At 48.4% G+C, this 14,499-nt stretch overlaps 1 protein-coding gene across 3 annotated transcripts in view; it reads right to left on the reverse strand.

The window, feature by feature from the left end:
- Positions 1–14,499, reverse strand: part of PBX1 (PBX homeobox 1) — a 135,423-nt gene that overhangs the window by 24,166 nt on the left and 96,758 nt on the right. For all 3 annotated transcript variants that reach the window (XM_065674001.1, XM_065674002.1, XM_065674003.1), the window contains exons 3-5: positions 6,871–7,115; positions 3,871–4,061; positions 2,798–2,933 (exon numbers count right to left, since the gene is read on the reverse strand). In XM_065674001.1, coding sequence (XP_065530073.1) covers positions 2,798–2,933; positions 3,871–4,061; positions 6,871–7,115 — 572 coding nt within the window. The remainder of the gene's footprint in view (positions 1–2,797; positions 2,934–3,870; positions 4,062–6,870; positions 7,116–14,499) is intronic.

A 14,499-nucleotide genomic window follows, 5' to 3' on the forward strand; every position in this document is an offset into this window, starting at 1 on the left:
CTAAGACCTAACTTTGGTCCCAGGGAACAAGTGTGTTCCTTGGAGAGGAGCAGGAGATTGTGTTTGCCCAGAGACCAGCATGGGCCTGACTTCAGCGCCTAGAATTGTGCTGAAAGGGACTAGGGGATTTATTTTAAAAAAATTAAGAAGCTGTATGAACTTCTTCACAAGTCATGGGGATGGCTGAAAATTATGGGCCAGATCTGAAGGCAGAATGAAGCTGTGCAGCCCTGGTCATGCCAGTCCTGGTGAAAGCTGTTTCCCTATGCCTGCAGCAGGACAATGCATGAACCTCAGAAAGCCCCAAGGAGAGGTCTGAGCAGTGATCCCTGCAGACTGTCGGAGTGATACTCTGGGATCAGAAGTACGAATGTTTGAAAGAAAGGTTGCTTGGTCAACCTGCCAGGTGTCTGAATACCCCAAAGTCTGCATGTCAGAGATTCAGCACAGTGATAGGAAAACTGTAGAACCAGGCAGTGGTATCTGGCCAGAACCGCTTGCCAGGGAAAATGTCAGAGTACCTCCCAAACAACCACGAACTCAGTGTTCCCTAAATCTACTCAAGTACCCTGCTGATGATAACCCTGTTCACATGTGGGCACCATGTCACACTGAACAATTTCAGAGATCTGGGAAATATTCAACCTATAGCTGGGGAAGCAAATCTCAGCTTCTTTTCTGACAACACCAAATACAGAGAACCAGGGGTGTGTCTTCCTACACGCAGCTCTCTAAGCAGACGACAACTTCCAGTCACTGCTGACCTTGTTTGAAAAAGCTCAGCAAGAGTAAGAGAATGAACAAATGCCAGAGGATGCTGCAACTCTAATAAAACACTCTAATAAACCATTGGCTGTTCACCCTGGGAAGCATGTGATTTTTATCTCATCTTAGGAAAATTGTTTTGGCTTGGGTGTTGATAACTGAAACCCAAATGCTTTCATTCCTACAATACTTTCTACTTGCAGTGATCCTAGGGCATTCAGCAGCTTCTGCGCAGAAATGGCTTCTTCTACCAGTTTACCTGCTACTGAACTGCAGGTATTCAATCCTGTGCTGCTGTAGAGCAGGAAGAAAATATAACCGGCAGGGACTCAGACCAGCACCCAACCCAGATCTGGGAGCGAACATTTCTATGGCACCAGAAGGTGCTGTTTGCAAGGAGCTCGATTCCATTTCTTGGTCCAGCTTTCCCATTACTGACAATGTGCTCCTTTGTGAACTTCCCACCTGGCCATCTCTACAACAGCTCTTCCAGCTTCAAATGCTGGAGCCAGTGGGTGAACTATGAGTACCACAGGGAAGGAAGTTGGGATAGATGAGCACTACAATTGATCTTCACCTTGAAACTCGTGAAGCAAAGAACCTGACTACCCCTGTCAGCCTCTGATTTCAGATAAACTCTGCCTATGACTTGCACAGATTCATATTGTCCCATGTTCCCACTTAGCCTCAGCAAAAGCAGAGACCCAGATGTGTGTTTGTTTCTACCTTCTCTGGATGAAGAAGGAAGGGAGATTCTGACCACAGGAACAAAGCAGCTTTGATACAGCACAGTCAAAAAATATCCTAAGTGCAGCATTTCTCCTGGGCATTTTCTCTTTGCAAGGTAAAAGTTGTAAGTGTGAATAGAGGAATTAAAAGTAATAGGGGAAGCATCAGGACAGCTGTAGTTTTACTTAAGCCACTATCTGCTGTTTCTCATTGGTAACTCTGGGCAGAATCAATGTTTGGGTCTTCTGACCCAGGGGATACAATTGGAGTCACTCAGCAGGCATTCAACATGGTGACAACACCTACCCTTGGATGCTGTTGTTCCTGCTGAAGGCAGACATGCTCTCACAAGGACAGCAGATGCTACTGCTGTCTCCAGTTTACTCAAGCGATGAATAGGCATAGGTCTGGGGCTGGAAAGCGGCCCAAGATGGGGAAAGCAATGGGACCCCTGAGGGTGCACTAAGCTCACATGAGGACAAGACTATCAAAGGCCGTATAGATTGGCTTTCAATTAGAAAGCTTGCCCCCAAAAGAGAGAAAATAAAGAGAGGCAGGCCTGGCCAATGTACAGCTGAACACTTCAAGGACTGACTGCACTCCTCACAAATTCCAGCAGCTCCCAGGTCAAAGCTACAGACTCCAGGAATTACATGGCTGCCTTGAATGTATGGAAATACTTCAATTTGTCATTACTGACCACCTTTCTTTGAGGGATAAACAAGTCAGGGAGATGTCATGTTCTGCAGCAGAAGCGTAACAACAGAGAGAAATCACCCTGAGAAAGCCCACCCTCCTTGACCACGAACTATAACCATTAGCCTGTTTGACCCAAACCATTCCCATCAGGACCTTGTCCATTCTACTTATCGAGCAAAATCTGCACAACTCTTTTTACTGCCTTCAAATCCCTTGGCTCAAAGAATGGACTGTCAGCTCAAACAAGCTATTCTTGCAAGCCAGTTTAGCACTAATTCCCTCAAGAAAAGCCTTTGCCTCTGTGGGTAATGCCACATCATTTCTGTGTTGTTAACACCTTGGCTACACACACAGCCATCACTCTATGAAGTCTTCATCCCTTCTGAATCTTTTCCCAAACTCTCCTTTTTCATCAATGGCTTTAAACTGCAAGCCTGCTGTCTCCTTCCCCATGCACTTACACAGACTTGTGCTAAACTAACTTAGAAATGAAATGCTCAACACTGGGACATGACTGACTTGACTGAGGTCTGGAGTGTCCTTCACCATGCTAAGGCTTCCCAATAGCAGTAGCCATCTTTGCTATATTTCTGAGCTTTCTCACCTGTGAGACTGTGATGCCGCATTTCTTGGCTAGCTCTTCTTTGGCTTCCTCACTGGGGTAAGGGTTGCTGAGATGGGAATAGAAATACTCATTCAGGATTTCCGTAGCTTGCTTGTTGAAGTTTCGTCTCTTCCGCCTTAGCATGAAGAAAGAGAGGGAAACAGAAGGAAAAGAAATGCAAATCAGTGTCAGGGATCCGGAAACAGGAATGCAATTTTAGACACTCTGACTTTCCTTGCTTCCCTTCCTCCTTCCCCTGCTCCTGGGAGCATGGAGTGCAACAGACTCATAGCCAGGAAGCTTCTCATCTGCACTTTGCTGGTGACTCCTCTCTCAGCACCCTCCACAGCAAATCTCTGTCTCAAATTACTACTGCATCACAGAAGAGTCTCAAAACTGGCACCCAGCTCCTCCACCTGGGAAGGTGACTCTCAACACCTGGCTGCCCTGGCCAAAGACAGCACCACTACTATGTAAAGCTCCATACTGAGAAAGCAGTGCTGGGGATATACCATTGGTGAGGACTGTTCCATTTGCACTTGGGCATTACTTGACTGTTCATCCCCCAGTGTAATTGCCTCTCCTCCCCATCCCAAACTGCAGCCCAAGCCACAGCCTGCATACAACCAGATTGGGCAGTGAAATAATTCTACAACAAATAAAAAATCTGGGAAAACAAAAACAGAAAGAAAAGAATAGGAGCCTAGAGAGAATAGGATGGGCTGGCGGATTAGCTTCATCCCTAACTGAAATGCACATTTTCATCACAGAGGTTTGTTGCAATATGCCACAGAATTCCACTCTGCCACAGCAAAGCCTGGATGCGCAATTCTCAAGGTACAGCTGGAAGCCTCCCTGAGACAGAGGCTGGATGTCTGGAATTGCTATCCTTTCCCCTGCTGAGCCATAGACAACTAAAGGATAAAGAAAGTAAACAGCCTCTGTGCCTCAAGACCAAGAGACATGGTCCTTCATATGAACCTGAATTCACTCCAGAACCTCAAAACAGCTCTCTTAGGCCACAACAATACTGCACAGTGAGTGGGGAGAAAGGTTTGGTGGGGTGAACTCACCGTGCATCCAGAAATCGGGAGCGCAAGATCATGACAGCTTCACACGTGCTTTGCTTCAACTGCATCTGGATGGAGCTGAACTTGCGGTGGATGATGCTCACCATCCGTTCTATCTCCTTTGGTGAGATAGGTCGGGTCCGGCTCTGCTCACGCAGCAGGTTCATCACGTGGGTGGTGAATTCATTGCACGCCTGGGATGGCAAGAAAAGCAAAAGAAACCCCAGGATCAGAAGGTCATTCGATAGCATCAAGGACAGTAGAGAGGCAACGCTGCTAAGGAAGGAGATGAAAATGGAGACCTCAATGGCTGCGGCTTTTTAGGGCAGACTCAGATCAAGAGTGTGCTGGCTCTCAGGGGAGAGAAAGCAGAGGGCAAGAGAGACTCCCAACAGACATGCTGAGAAAGGCAGGAGCCAATTTTGTTGCTCTCAGGGATCATGGATGTAGCTGAGGCACATGAAGTCCTAGGACTCATGTAAAGCACGAAGAAGTCCCAGCCACTGGTTTTCCAGATAGGGCTGGAGGAGCTATAGACGTCTCTCTCTGAGGAGTACCATGGATGTTTTGACCCACCTCCCTCCTCCTGCTGCCCCAGCTGGACCCCAGCACCATGCGTCACAGGAGCAGGTCCCAGACACAGCCCTGCTCTGTGCTCTTAGCACATCAGATAAGAAGTAAATAATGATAATTAATTAAAGTTTGAATGAGGCAGGAGCCCTGACAAGTAAGGGCAAAGAGGTAACAATCCCAATCAGTTTGCTGCTGGCACAGCACTGTCTGGCTGTTCCTGCCATCCCCAGGCTGTGCTGTGAGGACACGGCAGCGAGAGAAGTCGAGAGGACAAGGGAGGGATTTTAAGGCTGGATGGAGGCCACTTTGTTGCCCTCTCCTCCACCCCTACCTCCTCCGTCCTCCAGTTCCCAGCACCAAGCCCTGAAAACCAGGGGATCACATTGTTGCACTGGTGGTTCAAGAAGCCTTTGGTGCTTCTGGGACACGGGCAGCTACTCTAGGGACAACGGCCACAATTCCCACCCCATGATGAAGAAAAATGTGCTAGCAGGGGAAAGAAATACTGATTTTGTGGACTAGCAACATAGTCTTGACTTACCACCTCCCACCCAACCCTTTCAAGCTGAATCCCCATCCATGCCTCAGACCCAAGGAGATATTCCCAAGGCCAGCTGAGCCCCTCCAATTCATCACCAGCTTCAGCTGACAGCTCCCAGGGTACGAGAGCTCTCAGCTGGGTACCTCTGCTCCCAGACACCCAAGCAATTTCAGATTGTCTCCTTTAGAGCATTACAGGAAAAACTGCCAGTGAGCTCTGCACTGTCACAGGAGCAGCCCAATGCCATGAGAAGCCAGGCACTGAGCTCCCCCAGCCTCCAGCAATGGGACTGGAGAAAGGAGGGTGGAGGTTGAGAAACCCTGATTTTTTGCAGGACTGTGGCTGATGATACAGGACATGTGGAGCTACACAGCCAGTTGCACAGCAACTCAGTGGCAAAACCAACCCCCTGACTGGTTTCTGAGAAGCAAATATGTGGCCCACCTCACTCATGGGGCTGGGGTAAAGGCTTCTCTTACCTGGGTGCCCCTTTGGGCAGCCAAAATGATGCAGAAACAAAATCAGAAAAGCAACAAAACTCCTGCCCAAGATGAGGAAGGAGCAGAAGGTCCTTCCCTGAAGCATATCCTTGGCTGTGCCAAGGGTTTCTCCTTGGGCTTGGGTGGCAGAGGACATGGGGTCTCTCTCCCTGCCTCTTCAGCCTGGGATCTGAAAGATGAGCTGTGAGACCCTCCCCACTTCTACCCATGTGAGAAGGCTGAGGCTCCCTCATGCCACACCAGCCCATCTCTATCACTCAAGGGAGTGCTAGCAAGGGCTGAGGACAGCCACCAAAGGTCATCCTTCCAACCTGCCCCCTGCCTGCTCCCTGGGCCCTGCCACCTCCTCCTTTTCTAATGCTCTGTCAAAATGCCTTTCATGGTATGACACCACACAGCTTCTCCGACACCAGAGCCCTACCTGGCCACTCTGACTCCAGCTCCAACCCAGGGTCATCTGAGGCAGCTCCACACCACCCCTGGGTGCAGGTCTGAAGATGCTGACCAGCAGCCTTAGCTTGGCCAGTGTGGCACCTGAAGGGGTGACACATTGCCCAGCCCCACCATGCACCGTGCATTCAGTTAGCCAGGTATAATGGGAGCTGGGCTGGAGGCTGCTCACAGCCCTATCACATCAGCAGAGATGGTGCTAAATCAGAGACCTGAAACCCCACCTGGCTCCTGGCCACAGAGCCCGTCCTGCACCCAAAAAGGAGGGATGCTTTTTTGCTTGCACTCCAGTGCAACCTTGGGGTAGAAACCACATTCATCACAAAGGCAAGCTGCGCAGTGGCGACAGGAGGTCTGCAAAACATCTGGAAGCCTCCGCAAAAAAAATTGTTCTGAGCATCAGCCTGCGAAGCTTTTCATGCAATTGTCAGTGTTACCAATAGCTGCATTCATGACCCAAATAGTTTTTCATTTTGTTTACGAACCATTTTTCACAATTAAAAAGAAACTTGTTTGGTTTTGGGTTTTTTTTTTCCCTCTGGAAAAGGAATTCTTCAAGCAGAAAAAGTATTCAAGGAAGATTTTGATTCAAGCTCTGCTTGGAAAACTGCCTGCACTGAGGCGAGCACCTCAAAGAGGACTCCCACTTCATAGGGCATAATTTTTAGCAAAGTATTAGGGGAGGACTGAAAAGTGCAAGTCAAAGGGGCAACCCATGCTAAGCCTATTCTTGTGCCATGTTCCAGTGCAAAACCCCAACCCTTCCAACCCTGAAAAAGCATGTTTTCACTCCAGTACAGTCTGCATTTGCCCGTACACTCCTAACAACAGATGTCAGTAGTGATCCAGGCTGTGCACATCCACTTCAGCTGCTCTCCCAGCCGCTCATCTCCTACTCCCACCACCAGCCCTGCCTTCTTCCGCGAAAGAGCCTGTTACCTGCTCGTACTTCTCCAGCTCCGTGTGGTAGATCTGCCGGATCTGGGACAGTTTGGCTCTGTAGTCAGAGTGCTCCACTGAGTTGTCAGAGCCGGCTCCTCCTGATGCTGCAGCAGCAGCGGCAGCAGCGGCTGAGCCGCCTCCTTTTTCAGGGCCCGCTACCCCCTCGGCCAGGAGCATGTTGTCTAACCGCATCAGCTGGGGATCCGTGGGCTCCTCTTCCTGTGCTCCTCGGATGCTCAGCACTGCAGGAGACACAAAGCGGAGAGGAAAGCCTGAGTTGTGTCCAGGTCTTAACTTGGGGAAAGGGATGTTCATCTAAAAGGGGATGCTCATCCCAGATTGCTCAGTTCCCATCAACCAAGCTTTTCTTCCTTTAGAAAGTGTACCCCAATAGGCAGTTTGCATCCTGGTTCTCCCAAGTGCTCATCACCAAGCACAGTTCCTTGGCTCTCCAGCCAAGCAGCAGCGACAGGGGTACTGCAGCTTCCTGCTTTCCTCCCTGCTTCTTCCCCTCCTTCCTGCAGGGAAGAAGTAGGGCAGAACTGGCAGAGAGCTCACCACAGAGGTAACTCAAAAAGCCATGGTTTGTGTTCAAACACACTGCAAAACTGCTATCACTGGTCAAAAAAACAATGACTGTACCCATTCTTGCTGCTAGGGACTCTATCCCAACCCAAGCATAGGCTAGGAAGTTGGGAGTCTCTAGCCCAGACTTCAGATCACCCAGATAGTCCACACTCTCATGTCACCTAACAAGTAGTTTACAGCTTGATATTGCACCATTTGTATCAGCCATCAAACCCAGATGGTAGAGGAAGACACACAGATCCCAGAGCTAAACATGCCTCATTTTTCCATCTTTAAATACATGTGAAGAGTGCTTGCAAGGCCATGCTTTCAGTGGAAAGGCAAGTAAGAAATGTATGAAATAAATTTCGTCGCTCCAGTCGTTCCAGTGAAGTCTAAACCATGGTAATTAAAGGGGCAACAATAAATTAATCATCCTGAAGTAACTTTCCAAGGAGAGAAATTTCTTCCCCTCTTTGTACTCTCCACATCAATTACTGCTTCAAGTAAAAGTCCTCCTGTGAGGGCTTTCCTGGAAAAACACATGGGAACATCCTGCCTGCTGAGAGTGTCCCAGGTTGGAAGGATGGAGGCGGCCTAAGTGTCCCTGTGTGACATCTCTGCATGCATAGATGTGCACAGCTTCAAAGTAAATAAAATAAATCCTTGATGAGTGAACAAACAGGCATTTCTTAAGAGAAATTAACTGCATTTCCCCATTTCGTCTGGCACAGGAGCTCAGAGCACTTTGCAAACATACACACACCCCCCGAGCACATCCAGAGCCGGGTAATGTGGGGATTTTACTAGAGCCATACCCACTTACACCCAAGATGAATCTGACCTCCCATATCCGCAGCATAAACAAGAGCTAGTCAAAAATTAGTTCACAATAGGAAATAAGTTGGAGCAGCTAAAAATTGTGGGCAAAACACCAAGTATAGCCTCCCTCCCTCTGAAGTAAGTTAAAGACACAGCTATTACCAGTATAAAAGGGAAGCAAAAGACCCTATTGAGCGGCTTAGCTAACACTATAAAGACTTCTTTTTAAAGCCTCAAACTCTGCTGAAATCCTGATTTTTAGGACTCCAGGATTTATTGGTGTTTTTTGTGATTTAAACATTCATTGTCAACAAAGGACCAAAATTCAGGGGGAATGAAAAGACAGATAGAAGCCCAACAACCGTACATTTGCCAATAAGATGAGCTAATGATAAGTAATTCCATGCTAGAGAGGATTGTTTCTTTACGGAGGGATGGGGGTAGAGTGCCAAATTTGGAGCCTGGTGCAGTTGCTGAGCCCCAAAGAGACAAGATCAGCATCTCCCCTCACTGCAGGAGGCTTCCCATGGCACTGCCAGCACCTGGCCACATGCTTCACTGATGAATAAATCTGAGGGGAGAGGTCAGACTTCATCGAGAAAATGGTTTGAGGTCTGCGGCCCAAGAGGTAAAAGTGGCCAAAATCTGTATGAAGAGGAAAGGTGACAGGCTACAGGGGGGAGGGAAAATTGCTATGAAAATAAAAGATAATAAATTCCTCTTTTTGCAGGAAAAAACACCCAACCCAAAACAAAACCCAAAGAACCACGCACTAAATTAAAGCACATCAAAGGCCCAAACACAAATGGAAAGCAACACAAGTTAAAAAAAAAAATAATTAAACCCCCTCAAATAAACAAATCAAAAGCGGAGCTGCCGAAACAGGCGCATCTGGATTTCAAAAGGGAAATATTTTTAGATTAAAAATCTCAGGAATCATTGACCTGACAGGTAGGCACCAGTGATTAATTAGTTTATGTTTAGAGAGCTGCTTCCTGATGAAAAGCGCTGTATAACCCCTGAGCTTTATTACCGTGCCACACGCACAGACCAGCGTGTGCATCCCGAGCATCCAACGGACGTATGTTCCCACAGCAGACACCCAAACCCAGCCGGGAACCGTGTGGAGACGGCCTGGGCTTGGCTGCTCGTTAGGAATAAGGCTAGGGAGTAAACAGATGGAAAGGCCAATGTGTCTTAGCAGAACTGATGCTGCCTATTTATCCCTGGAAGGCTGTGCTCAGCTGAGGGAAAGACAAAATGATTATTTAAAAGCTGCTTTTTTATCTTCCCAGCGCTGTCCCTGGCTCCAACACGCCTCTTGCCAGGATGCCTGGGATGCTGGGCTCCTTGGAAGCAACAACCCTCTAAAATGCCCCCTGAGATGGGATGTGGCCCCTGCTCCCCTGGCTGGGGAGCCTGGGGTGAACCAGTACAGGCAGCACCCAACCTGCAGTGCCTGTGCAGCCGATTGTGAGTGGCCCCCACTCTCCCCAGGCTGCTGTTTTCACACCAAATGAAAACAAAATAAATGAAGCAGAATGATCCTCAGCAGTCCGGCAGCAAACCGGAGTCGAGAGGCTGCGGGCATCCTTCTGCCTGTGCCTCGGAATCCCCAGGACCTGCCATTTGCTGCTCCTGATTAAAGAGCAGGGAAAAGAAAGGAAGAACAAAAAGAAAGATAGCGACTGGCAGCTGTGGGGAGGAAAATTCATGCAAGACTTTCTGTCCTTGGCCGCTTTCCTGCTGGCTCGGCAACCCCCGGAGCCATGGCAATTGCCGCTAGAGGGGGCTCGGACCTCACAAAGGTCCCACACTGCCTCAAAATGCATTTTTACAGATAAATACATACATATATATATATGTGTGTGTGTATATATATATATATACACACACAGATGAAAATACATATATATGGGTTTATTTTAAATGCAAAGACAAGCCAAGCACCCTGTCCCCACTTGCACCACTGCGAGGCACTGCCTGGCTGACCGCAGAAGGGAACCGAGGAGCACGACCGTAGCAGGGTCACCGTCACCAACGCCAGCAGCGGGAGCAGCTGGGGACCGTGAAGCCACCAGCCTGCGGTCTGCTCATGGGTGCCATTAGGGTCACGGAGACCTGTTCTAGCAGCTGAGAAATGGCTCCCAGCTCACCCGCTCACTCCTTCTCCCTCTTGAGGAAGGTATCACAGCCATTGTGTGCAGAGAACCCTGTCCAGGTCCCAGTCCTGGGCTGGCTCAGTGGTGTGGCTGTCGTGCAGGACACGGAGAGGTGGCAGGATCGGCCTCAGAGAATCAGGCACGGAGACAAGCCAAAAATAGCTCCTTGGCTCCTCGCCTCTCCTGCGATTCAGGGACGCGGGATGGAAACTGCATCGAGTTGCCAAAGCTTTCAGCTGCTCCAAGATGTTTCCCACCAATCCGGGCATCTCCCAGGAGCACCTGCAGAGCAGCCAGCTTCACACTCAAATAAGATGGGCAACCAGCACCCCACATGTGTCTGCGTCCTCACACTAAAGTACCTGTGCCTGGTGCCCCACATGGCAGGGTGTCCACACAGCCTGACATACAGCCAGGGTGGGGGGCACAAGGCAGAAGAAACAGCCTTTGCCAGACATGGTGCTGACAAGGCCTTTGAAAGAGACTGTACCCTGCAGATGCCCTGCAGCTGTGAAGAGACCCATGAAATCCACAAAGGTGAATACCAGACTCCTCCTGGTCCCCTACACCATCATCCCCTCCCTTATTTACTCCATTTTCCTGGGAGCATTTTTCCAAAGGGACTTAAGAAGCCAGCTCATTGCAACAGCTGAGCACCCAGCCACTTCTCCTCCAAGGCCACCCCAAAATTCTTCAGCTTAGCAACAATTTGCTCTCTACACGTTCCAAACCCTCCAGATGAGAGGTGCACAGTCAACACAGGCAGAATAACATCCTGAAGGTAATCAAACATAATGAGGGTGATGACAGCTGCTTACCAGGAGACTGTGGCTCAGCAGTGACAAGAGAAAAGGATGCCCAAATCTCCAAGCTCTACTTTCCTTCTAGAAAGGGCAATTTTTCCTACTGTGCTCAGCTTCCTCAAGCTGAGGAGATGCGGAAAGCAGGAGCTTGTCCCAGACAGACTCCCAGCATAGGATATATCCACTCACAAGGGTATGTAGGCTGTGGTGGTACAATATTCCCCACCAGTTTTCATCCTCATGTCTCCCGTCATGCATGTGCAAGAGCCCATTCCCAGTTACGCATCAGCCAGGACTTCTGAGATGGAAGCCAAAGACCAAGCAGAAGACACCGGAGGAGCCAAAGGCAAGGTGGAGCAGTGGGAAAAGCCTCTTCAGGGATGCAGTGGGGACATCTTGGAAGATGACAACACATTGAAAGACAAGAAGCCAACCCAGGTTTGTGATGATGAAAGAAGAGATCCCCAGAACTGGTGTGGCCTTTGGTTCCTCAACTCTCCACTGACTTCAGCAGTCAAAAGTGTGGTCCTGTGAAATTTGCTGAGACTGCCTGGTCAAGATCCCCTCCATGTACATCGGGGGGGGGTTCCTCTACAGCTCTGTTTGCTGACACCACCAAGCCAAGGACTGGTCCCAGTAGCTGGACATCTAAACAAACCCACCCTAAAACGAAACTTGCTGTGTGGTTTTAATGAGTACTCGAGGAGTGCTTGCCCTGCCGACCAAGCTGGGCTGTGTCTGGATGGGTTTTCTCATGGCTGTTTCTGCCCATTCCCAACTTGCTGAATTGCCTTTCCAGGGGGACATTTTAAAGAAGAAGGAGATTTCAAGTAAATGATTGCAACTTATCGAAAATAATGTGCTACTTAGCATCGGAGACAAGCATCCTGGCAGGCAGAAATGGGAAGCAGTGCTGGAGCAGATGGGAGTAATTAGGTTGTGATTTTCAGAAGGGTTTTCTTTCCTGCCTCCACTGTGCCTAAGATGTATTGGGGGGGGGGGGGGGGGTGCGCAGGGAACAACCCACCCAGCAACAGTTTCAAGAGGCGGACAATTCCTCTGCCAGGCTGTGAGCTGGCCTTTGGTGCGCTTTTCCCATTGAGAAATCAGGGATGCCCTGCATGGCAATGCCACTGGTGGGCCACTGCTGGCTGCCCTCACTGACCTCTTGGCACAGCCACATGCAGGGCAAGATGCCTCCTTCCCCACCAAGGCGCTGTTCTGCCACCAAATCACAGACACCTCACCTGTGTACTGGATAAACAAGGTCTAGCCCAAATCCCTTCCTGGACCAGTGTGTGCCCCTGCAGGGTGCTACGGACAATGACAGCATGACAGCTCCTACCCAAGAACCCCAAAACTCCTGTGGAGACACATGCAGCACGAAGCCAGGCTTTACCTTTTTCAATTTAACCACCACCTGCAATATTTGCTTGGACCTGTGGAGACCCAGCTTCAGGAGTCACCAGTTTTCTTTAAACAGATGTTTTTACACCTCTGGGTCTAAAACAACAGCCAGCAAACAGAGGGACAGCCATGATGCCAAAAAATGTCCCTGCTAACAAGACCAGTAACTAATCACATCATTTTAAGCCGATCTCAATATTCCCTTGAGCCTAAGTCTACATTTGTGGACACTGAAGTTCAACAGCACTGGATTTGGTACAAAAATACTCCCATCTGCCTCTTATTTGAGGACAGTTACACATTAAGTGGCTTGCGGCTGGCTGGCTGCATCCTCCTTGTACTCATATGTGTAGTCACAACCAAGTCAGGACAGTTGGGGTTTGCTTCCTTGGCTGATCCATGATGGCATGGGCTTGACCTGCTCTTTCCAAGCTTTCTTTGTGCAGGAAAGCTCCCAGACCCCATTCACCTACCTAAACTCCTCTGTCTTTTTTCCTGTGAAAGTGTATTCGCAGCCTACTTTCTTTTGCAGCAGCAGCTCCTTCCCCTGCAGGAAAATCCAGGGTATTGGATCTCGTCTTCGAACACAAAATCACCTTCAAGACCCTATGCTCAGAATAAATAAACTCTCAGAGCTTTGTGGAAGCTACTAAAGCACCTCCGTCTGTGTCTTCACAGGGTCATTTCAAGGGTCCATGTGACAGCAATTCAATGTCTTCTCAGCAAAGCATATGGCGTCCACCTTAAACGGGTATCAACAATCACAGTAACCAAGGTGCAGCACTTCAATGTTAAGTAATCACAGGGAGTTTTAAACCTTGGTTCACCGTGTTTACATAAAGCCACCGAGAAAATCAACATCAAAACACAAATACCTATTTCCAACATCAATGGAAGCTGGAATTTCCAAATACACTGACATACACCCTTCCAGGATGCGGGAATTAAGAGAAGTTGTGTTTTTTTCCTTACAACTGACACAGAAGTTCCTCTTCTCACTCCAACCTTTCCAAATCTTACAAATGGATGAACAGATTTTTGCTCAGATTTTCCAAAACAGGCTGCCGTGAGATGAGGCATGGAAAATTTCAGCTGGCAAAATGGCTTTATGTACATCTACTTATTTATTTATTTCCCAGAAAAGGGAGGAATATTGTGAAACTGATGGGCTGTTTCTGTCACCAATTTTCATAGTCTAAAGCTATAAACCAAACAAAAAATCCCAGCAACAAATCAAGAAAGAGGCTCATACCCATAAACATTGCAAAGCTACCCCGGACCCTTGCAAACCCACCTCCTCTCCCAGTACGGGAGTGTCCATAAGGGCTGTTTGGAATAAAAGGACTGAAACTATTTTGTGAGAGATTATCTTAAAGGTAAAATGTTCCTTCAGCCCATAAAGCACACAAAACTGTGATAGGAACTCCCACAGAGATGGGAGCAAGTGACATCAGTTCAGAGTAATGGTCTATCTAGACCCAGAGGCCAACTTCAGCCATGGCCAAAAAGGCCTAGTGGAGACCCAACCAAGGCCATGACCAACAGCAGAAGCATCAGATTTCCAAGGCAGTGGCACTTCCCCAGCACCCTCTTACCCAAAATCAGTTTTGTGAACTTGCATTGCAACCCAAATTCAGATGAATCAAAACCGTTTCCTGAATCAAAACCGAAATCTTCTCCTCCCATTTCACGTTATCATTTTTCCCCTTCCTCTTTTTTTTTTTTTTTTTAGTAAAACTTTGCGTCAATCACATAACAACCAAACTGATTTAAAAACCAGTAACTTCCCATCTTTCTGGGGTGGAAGAGTCCAAATTATTTGCTGAATCCAACCCACATGAAAAAATAAGTCTTAATTACACTCA

This window comes from Lathamus discolor, chromosome 3, assembly GCF_037157495.1.
Source record: "Lathamus discolor isolate bLatDis1 chromosome 3, bLatDis1.hap1, whole genome shotgun sequence".
NCBI lineage: Eukaryota > Metazoa > Chordata > Aves > Psittaciformes > Psittacidae > Lathamus > Lathamus discolor.